Raw genomic sequence first — 21,629 nt, 5'->3', positions numbered from 1 at the left:
AAGACATGACGAAATTTACACTGTCAACCTTACAGCTATGTAAATGTAGAAATGTAGACCCTTGTGTGACAGTATAATTTGAGTTTAACATTTTCTCTCATCTCAAGATTGGCGAAATGATCCCAACAAGCCAATCTGTTGTTGGTCCGTGCACTCCAGAACAACACATAGAGCCATTTTCTGATCTGACACCATTGACTGCAAATACGTTTTTATGATGTGACACCGACGTCTGAGGCTAAAACCGATTTGAGTAGGTTTAGGGAAAGATCACGGTTTGGGTTAAAATTACTACTTTGTTAAGGTTAGAGGACCTTTTGTTGACATGTTCTAAAGAAAATATGTCGACTAGTGGTTGGAAACAAGAAAAAAACAGCAGTCTCTTGTGTTAAAGCCTGATTTTTTTTTTGTTGATCCATCCATCCACCCCGACCTCCTCCCTACTCAGACTCTGTCGTTCTCTAATAACATCACCTGATTTCCTCCTTTGCTCCTGCTATGGCTGACACTGCTGATTTTGTTGTTTTTCTTGGGAGGAATTCTCAATTATCCACAACACTGTAAAGAGCCGATGTTCATGTAGTTAATAAAGATACTGTAATTAAGAAAATAAAATCTCAGCAGACACATTAATTTGGAGAAATCTAAAAAAGAATGAAAGAGGTCTCCCCTTCTCACTTTCCATCTCTACCAGTCTCCTGCTGGAGACTAATCAGTGTGTGTGTGTGTGTGTGTGTGTGTGTGTGAGAGAGAGAGAGAGAGAGAGAGACTAACTTGTCTTTTATCATTAATTTTTCTTTTGTCGGCTTTATAATATATCCAGAAAATAGAAAATAATAGATCTGAATACTCTCTCTCTCTTTCTCTCTCTCTTTCTCTCTCTCTCTCTCCCTCTCTCTCTCTGTCATCGCGTGCCTCTCGGTTGGAGCAGCAGCAGCAGCTCGTGCTCAATCACAGACCGCGAGCGGACTCACTGAACGGTCTGCACGAGAGTCTTCCTCACCACCGACTGACCGACCGACCGACCGACAGCATCAGCATCAGCAACATCAGCATCCTCCTCCTCCTCCTCTTCTTCCTCCTCTTCCTCGGTGGATGGAGGGATGCGAGCAGGACAGCATCATCATCTTCATTGCCGCGCTTCATCGTCATCATCATCATCATCACCGGGAGCGGGGAGAGAGGGAGAGAGAGAGAGAGAGAGAGAGAGAGAGAGAGAGGAGCAGCTCTCCGTGGGCTAAAAAGTTAAGGAGGATCCGGGTTTAATAACGGAGCACCGGAGGGGCTCGTTCCCGCCGTTAACCCGGGATAATCCGCCTGACATGGTTGTTTTCCACTTTGGACTCCATGGAAACGGATCCAGTGGTTTTTGAGGGATTTATTGTGTTTAACGGATCACTGGCGCCGCTTTCAAGGATCGTTTTTATCAAACGGTCCCCGGTAGGTACTGAAACTGATCTCCGGTGTGTTTTAACGAATCTCTGACGTTTCACAGGAAGCCCCGGTTTGTTCTCTATTAACGGATCCCCGGTGTTTTAAATTGAGCACTTTGTGTTTGAATCAAGTCTGAAATGATGCCTAGATGTTTTTTGCTTCTCTTTTTTTAACGGATTCCCGGTCTTTAAACGGATCAATGACGGATCTCTTTTCCGTTAACTCCGGTGATTTCTCTTGAAGGATTTTTCTCTGTTTAAACTGACATCCGAGGTGTTTTAACGGATCTCTAACGTTAGTGTAACGGATCCCCGGACGGTCCCGGGTGGACTCAACGGTGTACTGACCGACGGTAACCTCACCCCCTCCCCCGGTTTCTGAAGAAAAGAAATTAAAAATAACCTCCGCAGGTTCACCGTCAAGTTCACCGATTATTGGAGGGAAAATAACGGGAGGAAAAGCGAAAAGAAAGTCTCTTCAATAACGAATCACCACCACCGGGGGGAGGTTTCCTGGATTCCCGGGCCCGGGGCTCACCGCTACCCTAACGGGGACGAGAGAGGAGAAGTTACCGGAGGGACCGAGGGAGTTGATCTGGATCTTTACCGGGTTATTCAGACATTCTCACGCACCGTTAATGATCGGTTAACCATCATCATTAATAGCAGACTGATCTCATTAACGGAAAGGGTTGATTGATGGATTTTAAACGGCTGAAAAAAAAAAAACCCGGGATTTTTTCGCCCCTCTCTCTTGGTTTGAGATGGAATCCATTGAATCAATAAATTCCGGGTCATCAATCATTTTTTAAATCAATTTTCATCTATCAGGCTCATAAGCTGTAAAGCAGGGATTGCTTAGACCCAGCGGAGTAGGCCTATTCCAGTGAATTATCTCCTCCACGGTGAAATAAACCCACATGCTGGCTGTAAATTATCCACTTAACCCCCTCAAGAGAGAAAGAGAGAGAGAGACATAGACAGAGGCTGTAGAGAGAGAGAGAGAGGGAGAGTTATAACCTTTAAACATCACCTTTTTTGGAGATATGTCAACTGAAAGCATCTAAAAAAAAAAACACAGTAAATGCTCATTTTGACGAAGAGAGACACAGAGATGCTTCCTCCCTTTCAGCAAGTTTAAACTTCATCTGGTCCGTCTTGACCCCCCCTCCCAAAAAAACACACATTGAACCCCCTTGAAACATTTTTACAGGGACATTTGAGGAATTCTTTATCCTGTTAGAATAAAAGTCTTAACAAAAGAAGAATTTTTAACTAAAATTGTAACAAAAACCCAACAAACTGAGGCAAAACTTGAATAGTTGTCACAACTTTTGCAAATTTCTCGACAAAAATACAAATTTGAATCTTTATTGCGATGAAAATATGATAAAAACATATCATCTGTTAATTTGTTGACCTGGTTTTAATGTTAAAATAAAAAAAAAAAAAAGCCCTGAGTCTTCACTTGACTCAAAAACTGAAAAGTAATCATAACAGAGACTTGAAGTGCATCGCTGGGTTCTGTTAAGTATTTTCATCTCCCACTGTATGCTGATAATAACCCCCTAATAGTCCGATAGGGGTTTATTTATGCTTTATTGCAGGTCTGGAAGAGCTTTAACTCAGAAGAAATTAACTTTATATCTACCTGGGGCCACTTTAAATCTCCTGTGTTCATTTAAGCTTTAGTTTAAGATGCAACTGTTTCTGAACATTCGAAAAGTGATTTTTAAGACATAATCTGAGATATCTGCTTGTTTCCCAGCACACAGGTTCTTAACAAGGCTTTATTCCCAGTCTAACACCTCTATCTGTGGAGGTTTACAGTTTAGCTTACCCAGCTGATTTCCAGCTGAAGTCTATGGATGGTACGCTCATTGTATAGCCACATCCTCAACAGCATACCTCCTCCTCCTCCTCAGTCTCCTCTACACTTGAAATTGAGCCATGCAGCATTGATTTTTTTCTCCCTCTCACCGCAAAACCAAAAAGCACACGACCATCTCATCCTTTCTGGTTTGTCAGTTTTGTTGCTTGAAATGTAAGACGTGCCGCGGTGTTGATTTTCCAGCTCGAGTCAGAGCTGAAGGACGCTCGACGAAGGTCCAGCGGCGGCGAGGTCACAGTTCAGGTTTTTTTTTCAGAAATATAACTGCTGGAGTTTCAGCAGCACAGACGGGAGGTTTGACAGACTGAGAACTTGAATCTTTGGGACAATCAAAACACACAAAACCAAATCTGTTTCCCAGGAAATCATCTGTAAAGGAGCGGGAAGCATAAATGAATGTTTCTCTGAATCAGAACCTGTTTCTGAATCTGAACTTTGAGGACATTTCTTCACCTTCAGAGTGACATTTTTAGCAAAATGGGACTAAACGACAGCAGCCCGGGGACCATGAGGAACGGCCGCGGCCTCTCGGACCAGTGGGCCGAGTCCGTGGTGGTCCGACCTCGAACCACCGAGCGCCACATCACGGTGCACAAACGACTGGTGCTGGGCTTCGCCCTGTCCATCCTCACCCTCATCATCGTCACGGCCGTGGCCGTGGTGCTCAGCGTTCGCTTCGAGGAGTGCGGAGGGCGAGACCGCGACGGGGCGATGAGGGAGTCGGGCTCGAGGGGCGCCGGAGGGTCGGCGAAACTGAACGGGAGCAGAGGGGAGAGGACGGGGGAGAGGGGGGACGAGGAGGCGGTTCAGCCGTGGAGGAACTCGCGGCTGCCGGGCTCGTTGAGGCCGCGGCACTACGACCTGCGGCTCGCCGTCTACATGGACAACTTCACCTTCTCCGGAGAGGTCAGCATCGAGCTGGAGTGCATCAACGCCACCAGATTCATCGTGCTGCATGCTGACCGCCTTGAGGTACGGTGGCCTGTAAGGGCAGATATCTATGTCACACAAATAATTGAGAACATGTGAACACTTATATCTGTTAAACACTAATGTCTGAGGATGATATCAGGTTGCTGATGTAACAGCTGGAGGAAAATGTTTATTACTCCCAACGATATGAAAGTGTCAAACAGAATGAAGAAGATACTCAAGATCTCGTCTGGCAGAAAGTGGTGCCATAAAACTTATTTACATATTGTCATGAGAGTTTGTGCCGGACGCTTGGCGACGCAGTAACAACTTGAGGGTCGTGCGGTGACCACTGTAAGTCGTGGTTGCTTTTGTTCGATGTAAACACAGTAAGATCATCTCTGCCAGCGTTGCTTCCCATGTGGTTGAACAGGGTTTTATAAACCCCGGATGGTGAGACACAGCTGCGTACTTTTGTTTATTTTTGTTTGAGTCTCTGGTTCTCTCAAATGTCAGCGCTGTCAAGCTCACAGTCGGTCAACGGCTCAAATTCTCGCGTCAAAGGTCACCGAAGTCGAGCTTCACATTAACGCAGCGCATAAATCTACTTATACTTTGTGAGAAAACCCCCCCGATTGTAGACATTTCATTGAAATCTATTGATTTTTGGTAAGAAATTCCACTGTTAGTGTTGTAAGAAAGCTCTCAGAGCCTTACCAGCAGGAGATGAGAAGTTTAAATATTTGTCCCGAGGGTGCTGCTTTTGATCCATTAAAATCAAACGGATTCAGCCCTCAGGGCGTATTAATGTGCATAGTAAATTGAACGGCTTTTTTGCGAGGAAAGGACATAGAAACTTTAGCTTGAGGGCGGTTAAAGATGAAAGGCCAGGGGGTCACCAAAAGGATTAGGGATCATCTTCCGGCAACCATTAATATCCATAAAGTTGATGGAAATCTGGTGTCTGAGACGTATAGTGGATGTAATTGCCTGGTAAGTGTTTCAGACTTGCTTCACATGGAAATGTTATCACTGGCTGATAACTGTTGTCACATGATACGGAATAATAATGGATATTCCCAACACTACATGACCCTCCGTTTAGCAGGTGTTTTATTGGTGTTAAAGGTGTAGTACTTATTTTAGGGAAGGGAATTATGTCGCTAATGAGTTGTAATCAAAATACAAAGCTCCATACCCCTTTTCCTTTATCATCCAATCAGATGTCTTCACCATAAAACAGCAGGTACATGATGATTCTTTTCAAACCAACCTCCTTGTCTGCATGCGAGGTTCTGCTCTCTGCGTTAGAAAACAACCCTTTCTCTCTAACAAAGAATGTTTATTTCCAGATTTGGCCTCAGAGATTTCCTTAACGAGGCTAATTAACCGTCAAAGTTGCTGTTTCAGCCTAATTTTTTTTTTTTTTTTTTTGAAACAAGCGCGTGGTGAGAGAAAGCCTCAGAGAAACGCCCGGGCAACATGATTTTTCAGACCGGTCATCTTGGTTAATGTGCGAGGGATAAATCTGTCTAATTTGGGCAGAGGCCAATTAAAAACCCTCAAGCATCTTGTGTGTGTGTGTTTGTGTGTGTGCGTGTTTGTGAGCACACTATGAATTAAAAGGTGTTGCTGGGTGCCAAGCAGGTCTCCTAAGGTATCCTCTGAGTTAATGTGATATGAAGAGAAAAATTGTTTAGATAAAGGAAAGGCTAAAAAAACAAAAAAAATGTGGATGAAAATAGAAGCAGCTGGTAGAAAGAGAAGGAAAAAAGAAACTCCTGCAAGGAACGCTTTATTCTCAGAGTCAAAGAAATGCCATGATGCATTCAAAATTGAACAAAAACAAAGTAGGAAAGTGCTTAAAGCGTCGTTGTGGTGGTTTAACGTGTACATGTTTCATTACATGAACTACACAAAAACAAAAAACATGCCGTCAGTTCTTAATTCACTCCCATCCAGGCAGCGTTTGGTCTCAGTTCATGTCAGCAAAAATGAACTCGCAGAGACCTCGGTGGCTCTCGATGGTTAATCCAGAGAGTCACATGACCGACTAGAAAGATTTGAAGAGAAAAGATGTTGCGTTCAAACAATTTTGGGGCGTTTAAAATGTCTGACAGTGACGAGTTCAGCTGAGAAAACAACAAAACAAACATCACAATTAAAAAAAGCATTTTGGCCGCGTGGGACATTTGAAGGCATCACGGAGCGCGGCGCTGCGTTCGCTGACTCACCAGAAAACCGTGAAAAAAAACCATCCTTTTAATCCCTGATGTTTCCTCTCTGTGTCAGCAGGCTCTCTGTTCGTATCGATCGGTTCATTCATCAAAGAACAAACACACTAACAGATACAGACACACGCACACACACTGTTTGATTGGCTGAGGACTGCTGATGTGTGACAACGCAGAGAGCCAAAGATTCCAAATGGTTCCCATCATGCACTCCTTCTCATCTCAGAGGGCATTTCCACTGACTTTCTGATCATCCCTGTTTCTGCTTTAATGTCATTAATTTAATATTTTAGTTTGGTAGATTAGAGGCGCTTTTGTTGGCCTAGCACAAGGAAGTGCTCCCACTCCATAATTTTGTCTTTTAACTTCCTGTCTGCACCGAAAGTGGAGATATGTCACATTGGGCAGATTGACAACTGCTGCTTGTGATCACCTTGTGTCTACATTTAAGCAAATATCAGACTAGTTTGATAAAAGAACGTCCAATATGAAGGATGTTGAACACTAATCAGATCATTTCTCCTACACAACACATTTAATACAATATCAACCGGAAGTTAAGAGACAAAAAAGAAAGTGGAACAGGTTAGAAAATGGGCAGGACGCATAAGATCAATAGTGTATTCATATTAATGTTATATAGGAAAGATTTAGGGCAGACAACAGGCGTAGGACAGGAAGCAACTGGGCAAATAAGGCATGATCGACTGACGCATTGACAGGTGTTTGTGCCTTGCAAGTGCAGAAAGTGGCCAAAATATATCACATGTTTTTATGGAAGAGTTTCTCAGTGCTTGGTTGGTGGTTGCCAACCAGGCAATAAATTAAAAGTTAATTAAAGCAAACTTTTTTAGCACCATACAAGCCTTATTTTTGTGGAGCATTTTACACTCCAGCAGTGCAGGGTCATGTAAAATTAGTGCAACACAGCTAATATAAACTCTCCGGGTGTCTGTTCCCTTCATTTAAACCTTTAATTAGACAGGGTAGGCCATTGAGAGCAAGCTCTGTTTTACAAGGACGCCCTGATTACAATACAAATATAAAATGTAAGACACAATAAACATAATTGGCAAATATGAAAAGCAAATATGAACAGATACGCAACGAGCAATATAAAATATAAGAAACAATAAAACCAAAACATAAATGCAATAAAACACATAATATGAAAACATATTAAGGCGATAAAAAGCAATATGTGCAATAAACATCAGGGCTCAATTAAAAAACAAGCATTCACACTGCCCAATGTCAGCTAAAAGACATTTAAAATGATTAAAAGTGATTAACTTATATAATTTTACATATCTTCTACCAGTTCCACTTTTGTGGAGCGTAATATTTAAAAGCCAATTTCCCAGTCTCAGTGCTAACACGTTGATTTTCAAGGACCAAATAGTTTTGGGACCTAGTGCAGTGTGAAATTGAACTATAGTTAATAAGACATGTAAGGTACCCAGGAAGTTTGCCAAGGAGAGCTTTGTATATAAATGGGATGCGGTGCCATTCTCTTCTCGCTGCCAACAACTGCCACCCGACTTTCTTTCTTTCTGATGATGAGTTATAAAGCCATCCCCGGTTCTGAACGCAGGGGTGGAATGATAGACTGCATAGAGAGGTAGAAGCAGGAGAGTGCATATACTGTAAATTACATCACCGTAGTCCATAACAGATAAAACGGTTGACTGAACAATTTGCTTTCCATAATTCTGGGTAAGATATGCCCTATTTCTATAAAATAAAATGCCAGTTTTGCTTTTAAAGACAGTCATTTTTATCAGTGTGTTTTTTGAAACACAGCTTGCTTGTAATCTATCCAGAAACCAAGGTATTTATGAGAGGATACTCTTTCAGTTGGTGTCCCATTAAGAGTAGTAATATTAACTTCCATGGTACTGTTAGTCAGTTTTCTAGAAAACAGCATACAGTTTGTTTTATCTGAGTTTAACAGTAATTTAAGATCAATCAGTGTTTGCTGTACCACACAGACATCAATATGCAAGCCTTGGCGATATAGTATAGATAAAAGCATCATCCGCGTACAGATGAATTGTGCTGTTTGTCACTTTTTCACTTAATTAAGTTATGAAGATTGTGAATAAAAGTGGGCCTAAAATGGAACCCTGTGGAACACCTTTATTAACCTTTATTAAAGCTTGACATACAGCCATCAGCCACAACAGCTCGAGTTCTACCACTGAGGTAATTTGCAAACCAATTACAAGACTTTTCATCAAATCCAATAGATTCCAGGCATATCAAAAGAATTTGATGATCAACAGTATTGAAAGACTTAGATAAATCAATAAAAATGGCGACACAATCCTGCCTGTTATCTAATGCATCATTCAAGACTTTCAATGCTGCCGTCACAGTACTGTGCCCAGGTCTAAATCTTGATTGATAAGATTTTAAAATGGAGTATTGATCTAAGAATGTTTTCCATTTACCAGTTTCTCTAATACCTTAGAAATTGTACCATAATTATGTAGCTCATTGGACTGTAAAAGTATAATGTAGGCTTTCTTCCAAATGTCAGGGATACTTCCTGTTACCAAAGTCAGATTAAAATGATAAGTTAAGCAATCAAGTAAAAAATGGAGCTGCTAATAATAAAAGCCTCGGCTCTAAATGATGAGCCTCGGGGGACTTTTTTGGATTAAATGAACAAAGAGCATTAAATACTGCAAGATTTGTAAAGGGCTTCAATGAAAAGGTCTGAGTGCCTAATTTGTTTGGCCAGCGATGTGCACTATGATCAGAGACAGTGGGAGGAAATCCAGCAGTTTCAAATAAATAACTCGATGCATTAAAATGTTCATTGAATGTATCACATATTTCTTCTCCAACTGAGATAGTGGAGGAACCTTGAACTATTTCATTGAGTAAGAATGAAGTCAGACTATGTGATAATGATTTAACTGTTGCTGAGTTTCCTTTACTTTCAGATAGTGCAAAGACATAAAATGAACATTTGGCATTTCACACACACTATTGATTACACTGTTGATGAAAATATTGCCAAGCGGAGGATTATTTAGTTGTTCACGCTTTGCGCCAGGCAGCGTACCTTTCATGTAACATTTCAGCAATTTCCAAACAAAACCAGAGATTGTTCTCGCTTTTGAATTTCTTACCAAGCAGATGTTTGTCTACAATGGAATTAAATGTTTTTATAAAATAATCCAAGGACAAGTGTGGATCAGGAATGGTACCATGGTAAACCCAATATCAATGAAGTACAAATCAAACAAAAAGGCTTGTTCAGAAAAGTGTTTAAAATTCCTTTTGACAGTGAAATGTTGTTTGGATCTTTGTAATTTCGTATGACAGATGCATGACGTTGGGCAGTGGTCACTTTCTGACAATTCAATTTTTTTTATTGAGAGAATAAACCAAATTTGAACAGTTTTACATCGTGCTCTTACAGTTACGATCTCTCTTTTCCTTTTGTGAACATACATATAACCAAAGAGAGACAACGGCATGAGAAAAGGGATAAAGAAGGGGAAATCACAACAATAATAAATGAAATAAACAAAATAAAAATGTCAACATGCTTTTTAAGCGTTCACCAAGAAGTCCACCAAAGTTGAACCCCAGATTAACTTTACCTCCACGAGTCAATCAACTTTTCTTCTGCTGATTGCTGTAATTCTACTGAAATGAATTATTTCTGGTCCAAAGTTTTACTGTTATGAATGATAATGGGACCAGCACCGAAAAGAAATAATAGTAATTTCTCCCAAAAACTCCAGTTTCCTCCTGCAGTAATTGCCAAGATTTTTCGTGCCACTGCCCTTGAGCAAGGCACCTCAGAGCTGGAGCTGCTCCCCCTCCGCTGTAAATATCTTTCTTTCTTCATACTTTTATTACAGCTGTCAGATAAAACTTTCGAGCTTCCTTCCATCTCACACCAATCATTTATTGTACATATGGTCCCCTGTTACGTCACCGTGGTGACAGGTCCAGCATCATGAAAAACAGCTGGCAGTGAATCAGGTGTTGCTAAGCAATGACCTTTCATCAGGGAAACTGTAAAGGCGCTGAAACTGCTGCAAATCTGTACATTTTAAGAGCAGTGCACCACTCTGTCATGTTTTTTATGTGACCGCGCTGATTAACACGAACAGCAGAGGGCGCTGAGTACGTCTGACAACAATTTATCACATGTTCAATCTAACCCCTGCTTGATACTCTTAATACTCTGAAGTGTTTAAGTCTACCATCCAGAACTTAGTACAGTAGTGTGATGAACATAATCTCATCCTCAGCATGAAAAAAAACAGAGATTTCTAAGAAACCATCATCAGACAGGCTCAAAAATCCTCTCCGATACATCTCAGATAATCTTAGAGGCCCACTTAATAAACTTCCACTGCATCAAAGGTCCAGTAAGGCTGCATTACATCATGATGTTTCAGTACAAAACTCCAGAAGTCTGTACATGAACAACATTTCAGTATTAATGGGAGATGCGACACCTTTATTGTGTAACCGAGTCCTTAAACTTGAGCATAAAAAGGTGACGGCGGATACACTGGTTCATTAGTGAGTTCTTCACTGTATCCACTGTTGAAAAATGTTTGATTTTCCAATTATTCTGCTGGAGTCTTCATATCACAACTTTATCTGGTTCAGTTTTGTGGTTCTACGTGTTTTTGGGGGGATAGTTTTGTTCAAAACAGGCATGTTTGGTGCCGTAGTGGTGTTTAGCATCCCCGCTCTTCATTATGACCACTGTTTCATTGCAAATCAAGCACTATGGTCAAAATGAACGCAAATTTCTCAGTCCAGTTATCCTTAAATGTATGTTTTTAACTGTCAACCTTTCGTTTTTGTATCAGCTAGTTCTGAACAAGACGTTTAACTTTATCAACCGGAGCTCCGACGTTCAACAACAACCTTACTAACTGTGAGCTGAATGATGACAGTATATGATATATATGATCGTCTTTCAGGTGGACCAGGTGTCCGTCACAGCAGAAGGTGGCTCTGGCGGCCGTCCAGCCAACAGGCCGGGGGGTGGAGCCATGCGTATCCACCGCCACTTCCCCTTCCCGGCCAATCAGATGTACGTGGTCGTGCTGCATCGCGAGCTGAAGCCGATGAGAGTTTACCGGCTAAACGTGAGCTTCGACGCCACCATCGAGGACGAGCTGCTGGGCTTCTTCAGGAGCTCGTACACCCTGCAGAGAGAGAGACGGTACACACGAACACACGATGACACACACACACACACACACACACACACACACACACACACACACATACACACACACACGCTGGTTTTTCCTGCAGCAGCAGGTGGTCGACTAGAAAAGGTCAGAGCTTCACATCCACGACATTGATTAACTCACACACCCCGCTCAGTGTGTTTGTGTGTGTTCGACTTATCAAAACACACACACACACACACACACACACACACACACACACACACCCTCCTTATGAATTTCCCATAAGCCTTTGCTGCAGAATTGTTTCCACATCAGATTTCTTCCCCCACGGTGCTGATGGGAAACTGACTGTGTGCAGATACATTTATTATTTCATGCATGAGTTTGTGTGGCCTCCATCTGTGTGTCCATGTGTTTGTGTGTGTTTCCGCAGCGACAGAATATTTTATCAATGTCTGACGGCAGAAGCACGAAGTCGGAGTTAATTGATGAAATCATAAGGGCTCACGTGTGATTGGTCAGAGGAGTAAAGCCATGACCATATAAGGAGTCTCTTAGACTGAACCATGGGGATTTAAACAGTTCTGATTGGCAAATGCGTCTGGTTATATTTACAGTATTTAAAACCACATGATCTTATATACACATTATATACTGCATGTTTTTAAAGGGTAGGTTTGCATGAAAATATTCATACATGCCCATATGTACATTTAAAAGCATTATTGGTTGGGATCCCTACTTAATCTTTTGCAGCCAAGGGATGCAATTTGTGTCAAAATTGGTACCCCAATAATTTCAAAATTCAAAAAACTTGGTAAAACCAGAGTGCACCAGAGTCCCGGTGAGCAGCCAGTCAATCACAGCTGTCAATCAACGCCCACACGGCAGACATCAAAGCTACTATAAGTCTTCAGATCTTATTAACAGAGCAGTAATGTCCAAAATGACCACCAGCGAACTTATTGAAGGGCCTGAATTGAGTGATTGAGACCATAATGACTCATTGAAATAAATGATTGACTTAGTATTTCTAGAGAGAAGCTGATGCTGTTTGAATGAGAGTCAGTCGGAGCGTCCAGTGACACTTAAAGCCTGAAGACGTTGTAGCTGCTGAACATAATGTTGCATTCAGTTGTGTTAAAACATGAAAGCATATATTTTATATAAATGAGCAGGGTTGTGATCTGAGAGTAAAATTCCTCTCAATAAAACTCACACTGACTCACAGTTAGAACATATTTTATTGATGTTGAACCTCCAAAACAACAAAATAACTGAGTATAATTAAAATTTCACAACCTGCATAAATGATATATTACATGAGGCAGTGGAAGCTTATTTAAATCACCATGTTTGCTTCATATTTCCATCAAGGTCTGTTCTGTAGAAATATAACATACACATTTGTTTTGTACATTTTGACGTAAAACATTGTCCAGAAACTTTCCTTTCTCATGATTCACCGTTAAGACAGAAGACTTGAAATACACATTTGCTGGAATTCCCCTCCCAATCAGCACGTTTTCACCACCAGTTGTCCCATATTCACTGGTAGCTGCTGTTTGGATCAATACCCGATCAATACAGCAGCTGATGGACCAGCAGAGCTCGATCACAACACAACAACCTGTTAGTTAAAGTTTAACGCTTCCACTGACTGAAACCTGGTTACTGTTACTGGCTTTTCTGAGAAAACCAGTCACCTTTAAAAAAAAACCTGTTTGCACAATTAGAGTTTTTTTTAACAGGTGAGCATGTGCATGATGCAGATTATAGACAGGAAAAGTGTTGCTATGACACCTTAAATATTTAAATCAAAGTCTGACTGAATCTGAAATAAATAAGTCCTGCAAACTCAGACATAATCACATCGTATATATATATGACTAACACCCTTAAAAGATGCCAGTCCTGGTTCATAAATATGCTAATTTAAAAAGAAAGTATAGTTCAAATCACAGCTGATTATTTATTTAAAAAAAAAAAAAAAAAGCAGAATAAAGCTGCAAATGATTCATTCAGCGTCAGTGTTCGGGGACTCCTGCTGTCCACATTACACTCTGCTGAGATATGTGTGTGTGTGTGTGTGTACAAAGCTCACTGTTAGCTTAAGGATTAGCTTGATGCAGCGGTGCGGCTAATGCTAACACACACACACACACACACACATACATACACACACACACAAACTGTGAGATTTGCTTAATATCCAGAGTTACTATAAACCTCAGGCTGGGTTTAAATGCTTAAATGCTGGGAGGGTGGGAATTAATTAGCACGTGCGCACACACACACACACACACACACACACACACACACACACAGTATCACTGGTAAAGCTGGGTATTGATATTTATGTAAATGATGTACAGATGAGTGTGATGTTAAACCAGTCTGAAATGAGTAAGTCTGTGCAGACTCCCGCTGACTCCTGCCGTCTGCTGAACTGCTCACATGACACATGACATCACCAACAGGATAAAAACAGACTCATCAATACTCCGCTAACGTACAGGAAACTGGACCAGAGCAGATATTGTGTCTGTCCACACAGTGTCACGTTCATCAAGCTATTATTAGCTCATATCATTAAGGGTTAAACTCTTCAAACTCAACACTGAGTTTTGACTTATTTTCTCAAACTTATTTACATTTTATTTTGAAATTTCAAAAATTGGTTTGAAATTTCAAAATAAAATGTAAATAAGTTTGTTCATCAGCTACATTTTTGTAAATATATTCAAGAGGATGTGATGTTACATAATTAATAAAGGAGCTGTAACTCTGATCAAGTCTGCAACTAATGATTATTTTCATTATTGGTTAATCTGTCGATTATTTTCTAGATTAATTGATTAGTTGTTTGGTCCATAAAGTGTCAGAAAATGTCAGTCACTGTTTCCTAAAGCCCAAGGTGACGTCCTCAAACTTCTGTTCTGTCACAACCAACACTCCATTATCTAAAGATATTTAGTTCATTTTATTTAAACGTTATATTTATTCTGCTTTAAACATATATGTCCAACATACAGAACACAATAAAGAAAAACAAATCAAAGGAAAAGAAGGAAACTAATGTTGCACAGTTTAGTCAAACTTAAGTCTCAGCTATTGAAAAATCCTCTTATTGGGCTCATTTTCAGGAAATCCATCTTCTTCTTGGAGTTTCCCTTTAACGCAAATGTTATTTTTTCCGTAGATAACGAGCTTGAAAATCCTTTTAGCCATTGATTCAACGATGGCTTTAGGGCCGTTTTCCAGCACACAGCAATGGTATGTTTGGCATGAAGATAACAAAAATATACCATCTTTTTCCTCTTACGACTTAAGTTACAAACATACCAAGTAAACATAACTTGGGGCACAAAGGGAAGATGATAATTAACAATTTGGGAAACATGTAATATCACTTTCTAAAAAATCTTTGTAAAAACAGTTTTAGTTTATTATCATAGAGGACTAAAGAAACCAGATATTCACATTAAAGAAGCTTCTTAAAATGACTCCATTATCAAAATAATTGCAACTAATCAGTTAATCAACTAGTTGTTGCAGCTCTAACTGTTGGTACTTCCCACATAAAATGACATTCATTTTCGCCTATTTTGGCAAAACAAGATGATCCAAGCAGTTTATTCTGATATGATGAACTTGAATATATTACTGTGATAGAAAAGAGGGAAAAAACCAGAGATCTTGAAGTTATGTACTCATGTTTCTGGTGTTTCTGGGTGAGTGGAGGCCTGTGGCATTGCGTGGCAGCCTTACATAAATGTCTTGTTTACAGTAAAAGATGGGAGACGTAGGTACCGATCTGTTTCCATCTGTCTCAATCATATTTTCTTTTTGATATGCGTAAAAAGCATGACGACTCATTTGCATACTTTTTTTTTTGTATGTGCAAACTAAAAAATGCCTATAAAAAGCAGATGTACATTTCATGTCTCTGTGTTGATAAGTACGAGCTGTGAGCTTTACACAGCGAGCAGGGATCTTTCTTTTGAACCAAAAAAAAAAAAAAAAAAAAAAAACTAAGCATACCTGTTTTTTCTCAGATTCTGTGAGAACTTTTTCATTAGACGAGAGCTGTTTTTGCAGAGCTGCCTTTCTTTAACGAGGAGAGGAATTACAGCTAACGAGGAGGAGTAGCGCGGCGGCTAACGAGGCAGGGTTTGATGAGAAACATGGATGTCGGGAGTGTTAACGAGAGACACGGATGTTAACGAAGGTTAGGTGAGAGTCTACATTTTAAGAGAGTTGAGAGAAGCTGATTGGTCAACAGATCTACTTCAGTCGGCGGCCTCTCTCTGACTTCTTCCTCCTCCTCCCTCTCTCTCTCTCTCTCTCTCTCCCTCTCTCTCTCTCTCGCTCTCTGATGGAGTAATCCAGTGTCGAGATGAGATGTTTCAGATCAATACTGCCCTCGCCCACTCTGCAGCGTGTGTGTCAGAGGGTAACCTATCTAACATGGCAGTCAACTGGAGTAACTTAATAAATTCATTCATTCTCTGAACCTTCACAACGCACACGCAGAGTTGGAAGTGGTGTGTAATAAAGGTCTTCATAGATCAGAGATGTTTTATCTGACCTGAGAGTGGACCCATGACTCTTCTACCTGAGTCTCAAATTGAGCGGTTAACTTTTATCCACTCTAGTGATGTAGCTCTACGGACGTCTGACACGTCAGTTCAAAGTGAAATATCTCAACAAATATTGGATAGATTGAGATTGAATTACAGAGATTTAAGCTCCCTAAAGGATCAATCCGTATGAGTTTGGTGATCCTCTGACGATTTAATCTGGTGTCAAAAGGAAGTGAAATTTTCCACTTGTCTAACCGTGTGTTCAGACAGAACACAAAGCCAGTTTTCGCCTCGCGTTACTGTAGCGTTACGTTAGCCGTAAGCTATCATCGACCGTGTGTGTGTGTGGGAGTGTTTCTTTGTGTTTGTGTTCAGTACAGCTGAACTCACAACTCACCAGGAACTCCGGTTCTTTATCTCCCTTTCCCCTCTCATCTCTGTATGTTTATGAAGTACATTCATAAAACCCGAGTATACCCGCCAATTTTTCGCTCAAGTTGCAACATTTTTTCATTGTTTCGTGGACGTGTATGTGCACTGACCTTGTATATAATAAGACCAAACTTAAGGCCTCAGTATGCTTCAAACGAAATGCTTAAAAGTGAAGAAATCTGGTTTCTTTGCCTCCAAGAGATATTTTCATAGCAGATCTGAGCCACCTTCATATGCGATCCTACATCTGATTCATACTGATCTCTGGCTTTGCGACCGTTGTCAGAGCGGTCAGTTCACGCCTGACTTCTCTGCGTCATCATTCAGTGTCAGCACCTCGCACCTTGGAGAGTAGTTCTGTGTAAGGCAGATGTGTGTGCGACATTTTACATTGTAAATAGCTTCAATACAGAGTTATACAAGATGTTATGATATGTGATACGCACATGCTCAGTGGTGTCTGTCTTACACAGAACTACTCTCCAGGGACTGAAATCGTGATTACTGTTATTAGTCTTTAGAGCCATTTCTAAAAAAACTAACGTGACCAAACTCTTCCTAATGAAGGAACATGTCACCCAGTGCAGCGGTGTGACTCATTGACGTGTTTTAAATAGTTTTTGGACAACAACAAGGAATAAGATATATCAGGCTTTGGATTCACACACAATACGTGTTAGTAGATCAATTCATTCGTGGTTTGGATCCAAACATAAGATTTGTTGACAATAAGAAAAATGTGCCGTAGACCTCAGTTGTTGTCCAAAAACTATTAAAAACACGCCAGTGAGCCACACAGCTGCACTGGGTGACATGTTCCTTCATTATGAACGTTAGTTTGTCTTGAAATGTCCCCAAAGACTAATAACAGTGATCACGTTTTCAGTCTCCAGAGAGTAGTTCTGTATAAGGCAGACGCCACTGAGCATGTGCGGGAATGCAGTTCTATTTACAGCTTCGCTACCTTGTTGTGCTACATATCACAACGTCTTGATGTTGTACTGAAATTCTTTAAAATGTAGCACAAACATCTTACACAAAACTACTCTCCGGAGACGGAAAACATGATCGCTGTTATTAGTCTTTGGAGCCGTTTCTGAACAAACTAATGTCACCAAACTTTTCATAATGAAGGAACATGTCACCCAGTGCAGCGGTGTGGTTCATTGACGTGTTTTTAATAGTTTTTGGACAATAACCGAGGTCTACGGCACAGAGGAATAAGAAATATCAGGCTTTGGATACACACATAATACTTGTTAGTAGATCAGTTCATTGTTGGTTTGTATCCAAACATGAGATTTGTTGACAATAAAAAAAATATAGAAAATTGCCAGACACATATCCTTTAAGTTTTTGTGTGAACAGCTGGGAACCAGAACATGAATGTCTCTGAAAGTGTCCCCAAAACAGACTGCTTCTATGGACCACCAGTAGGTCATGGCCCGTACTTTGACTTTCCTGAGGAAGAGGAAGCCAGTCTAACCTACCTTACTGTATCTTCTTCTATCTTTCCTTATTTCCTTCTTCTCCCCCCGGGCCTCCTACGTTCTTGCCTCCTCTTCTTTTGCTCCACAAATACTAGAAGCAGAATTGAAATCTGAGCAAACGACGCCCCGCCCTCCTCCCCGCTGTCTCCTCCATCAGTCGCATATTTAACACGAAAGATGATGAATCAGCCTCTCCATCGACTTCCTGTGTAAAACTATAGCTGCAGTAACACACACACACACACACACACACACACACACACACCCACACACACCCCCCGCAGTCTTTTCAATGTGAAGGCAGGGAATTGCAATTTGAGACGTTACTTAAAGAGATCAGTGTGATGTGGATGTGTGTGTGTGTGTGTGTGTGTGTGTGTGTGTGTGTGTGTGTGTGTGTGTGTGTGTGTGTGTGTGTGGTAGTGTGTTTCTACATCCATCACACACACACACACACACACACATGCACACACACACACACACACACACACACACACACACACACACACACACACACAGAAAAACACCTGACTCAACAGTTTTCCCATCAGTCACATCTCTGAATCTGAATGAGGTTTGTGTTTCTGTGTGTGTGTGTGTGTGTGTGTGTGTGTGTGTGTGTGTGCATGTGTGTGTGTGTGTGTGTGTGTGTGTGTGTGTGTGTGTCCGGTGTGTCTATCACATGTTCGCTCTGTTCTTCTGTGGTGTCTCCAGACGAGATGGCGAACATTACAGCAGGAAATGATGTAATTTCCATTTGTCTTCTGGGTTTTCAGGAGACGAAGCGACACGTTGCCGCATGAATTCATGCATGAGTGTGTGTGTGTGTGTGTGCGTTTGTTAACGTGTTGTTTATGTATGTGTGTGTGTCGTGGTTGTCCGTGGCAACGCTGTAAGCTTGGTTGTCAATCAAGATTACTGTGACAACAAGCGTTACCTTGGCAGCGGCGACTGTTGGCACGTCATGTGTGTGTATGTTAATATCGGGGTTTTATTGAGCTTTTATGCAGGAGTGTGTGTGTGTGTGTGTGTGTGTGTGTGTGTGTGTGTGTGTGTGTATTACAGACTCATCCTCTCCTCTAATAGATTCTCTCTTTATCTCGTCCCTCTCAGGCTTTCTCCATTATTCTCTCTCTCTCTCTCTCTTTCTGTCCGCCTCGCTCTCCTCAGTTTATTATTCTCCTTCCCTCCCTTCTCCTCCCTCCCTTCATCTCACTTCCTCTATTGTCCTCCTCTTCCTCTTCCTACTGCCTCCTCTTACCTTTCTTCTTCCTCTTCCCTTTTCTCCTCCTCAATACTTTCCTTCCTCCTCCTCTTTTCTCTCGTCTCTTCCTCTCCTCCTCTTTATCGTTCCTCCTCTCTCTCTCCTGCTCCTCCTCTCATCCTCTTCTTCCTTCCTCTTCTGTCCTCCTGTTCCTCCACTCCTGGTTTCCTCTTCGTCTTCCTCTACCTGTCCTCTGGCTCCTCCTCTTTTCCATCACCACACCTCCTCTTCCTCTCTCTCTTCTTTTTCCTTCCTCTGACTCCTCCATCTGTTTTCCTCTTCCTCAGTGACTCTTTTCATCTCTTCATCTTTCTCTCCTATCTATTCATCTCTTCTTATATTTCTCCTCCCCTTCCTCCTCATCACCTCTTATTCTGATCTTCCTTCTTCTATCACTTTCCCTCCTGATCCTCCTCTTCATCTTTCTCCCTCTTCCTCGTCATCGTCGTGTACCTCTTCTCTCCGTCTTCCTTTTGTCTCGTTTCCTTTCTTCCCTTCTTTTTTCTCCTCTCATTGTAAACACATCCATTTATTGTCTTTTTCTCACCCTCCTCAATTTTCCCTCTTCTTCCCTCCCTCTCTTCTCCTTCCACCCCTCCTCTCTCTCAACAACTTCTCCTCCTTTTTATCTCTCCCTTTCTTTCTTTTTTCTTTGTATTGTGATCTCTTCTGCCAGTTTCTCATTTCTTTTCTTTCTTCAGCCTCTTTCTCATCCTACACGTCTCTCTCTTCCATCTCTTTTCCTCCTCTTGTCTTCTCCTTCTACTTTTTATTCTTCTCTTTTTTCCGTCTTCTCCCCTCGCTCCTCTATCTCTTCACTTCTTGTTTTTGTCTCCTCTTTAATTTGTCGCTTTCTTTTTATTTCTTCTGCCATCTTCTCCTCTCATTCTAAACATTTCCTCTCCTCCTCCTCTTTTCTTCCGGTCTTTTTTCTTCATCTTCATCTTTCTTTTCTTCCTCTGCTCTTATCTCCTTCTCTTCCACCTCTTTTGGTCTTTTCTTCCTCTCCTCTTTCTCTTAACTTTCCTTCTTTCCTTTGCTTCAAGTCTCACCCTCCTCCTCTTCCCCTCCACTTCATCTTTTTCCTCCAATCTTTTCTCTCCATTTTTTCTTACATTTTTTTTTTATCTCCCTCTTTCTTCATTTCTGCCTCTACTGTCGCTCTCTTCCTCTTTTCTTTCTTCCCTTCCACTGCCTTCTCTCCTTTTTATCTTCCTCCACCAGTTTATCTCCTTTTTTGAATGTTAAGTGCTTTACGGCGGCTTCTGATATTCTTCTCCTCTTCCTCCTCTTTCCATCCTTCTTTCCCCCTTTTTTTAGCCTTTTCATCTTTTTTTTCTTCTTCTTTCCTCCCAGTTTTCCATCTCTTCCTCCTACTCTTGCTCCACCTCTTCTCCTCCTCCCTCTCTCTTTTTTTTTCCTTTCATCTCTCCTTCCACAAACACTCGGAGTAAAAATGCACGAGTGTGATAACAAAGTTTTCACGGGGATTATTTCCTGGAGTTTAACTTCTTCTTGTGTCTGTCAGGTGACTGACAGATGAACGCAACAAAGCTCCGATATGAAAACATTCAAGTCAGCTTAAAGAAATCAGGAGGAAACAGAAAGTTTCTCCGTGTTTATTGTGGATTATCTCTCTCTGTGGAGGCAAAAAAAACTGAAGAAGTAAAACGTCTCCCTGTAAGAACGTCTGTCTGCAGACAGCCGACCTGTCGGCTCTGACTTAAGAGGATTATCCTTTAACCCCCTGAACTCTGATTCCACCTTAAATTTCTCCTTTGATAGGTGTGTAGGGTTCAAAGACTGAAACAAAATCCCGCTTTATACGATAGCATCGCATACTTTTTATGGATTTATTCCAGAACTGGAATTGAATGGGTTGAAGCCTCAACTTTGAAACCCGAGCCAGACGATTACAGGCCAAATGTGAAAATGAATTGAATTATGGGTCACTTTATGGGACATTTGATGCAACAGCAATGCTGCTTATCTACACTCCATCATATGGATTGTCAGCCAAATGTACAGCAAATTGGGGCTAGGTGATATGATGATATATAATGTGAGTCTCTAGAGATCTGTCAGAGTCTGAGAGATTAAGCTAAACTGTTTCTATTCAGGCAGAACTTCCTTTAAAGCCCCTGCAGGTTTTAAACCCCCTGTGGGCAATGTGACAAATCAGTGAGCAGAACTAAATGGATCAG

General features: G+C 41.2%; 1 protein-coding gene across 1 annotated transcript in view; it reads left to right on the top strand.

Moving 5' to 3' along the window:
* The window catches only part of LOC121890471 (thyrotropin-releasing hormone-degrading ectoenzyme-like), a 198,157-nt gene that overhangs the window by 10,490 nt on the left and 166,038 nt on the right, over nucleotides 1-21,629 (top strand). The window contains exons 2-3 of the mRNA XM_042402755.1: nucleotides 932-4,296; nucleotides 11,435-11,679. Coding sequence (XP_042258689.1) covers nucleotides 3,802-4,296; nucleotides 11,435-11,679 — 740 coding nt within the window. The 5' untranslated portion in view covers nucleotides 932-3,801. The remainder of the gene's footprint in view (nucleotides 1-931; nucleotides 4,297-11,434; nucleotides 11,680-21,629) is intronic.

The sequence above is a fragment of the Thunnus maccoyii genome, chromosome 23, assembly GCF_910596095.1.
Source record: "Thunnus maccoyii chromosome 23, fThuMac1.1, whole genome shotgun sequence".
NCBI lineage: Eukaryota > Metazoa > Chordata > Actinopteri > Scombriformes > Scombridae > Thunnus > Thunnus maccoyii.
The sequence above is the reverse complement of the archived record's forward strand: the minus strand, read 5'-3'. Positions and strand labels throughout refer to the sequence as shown.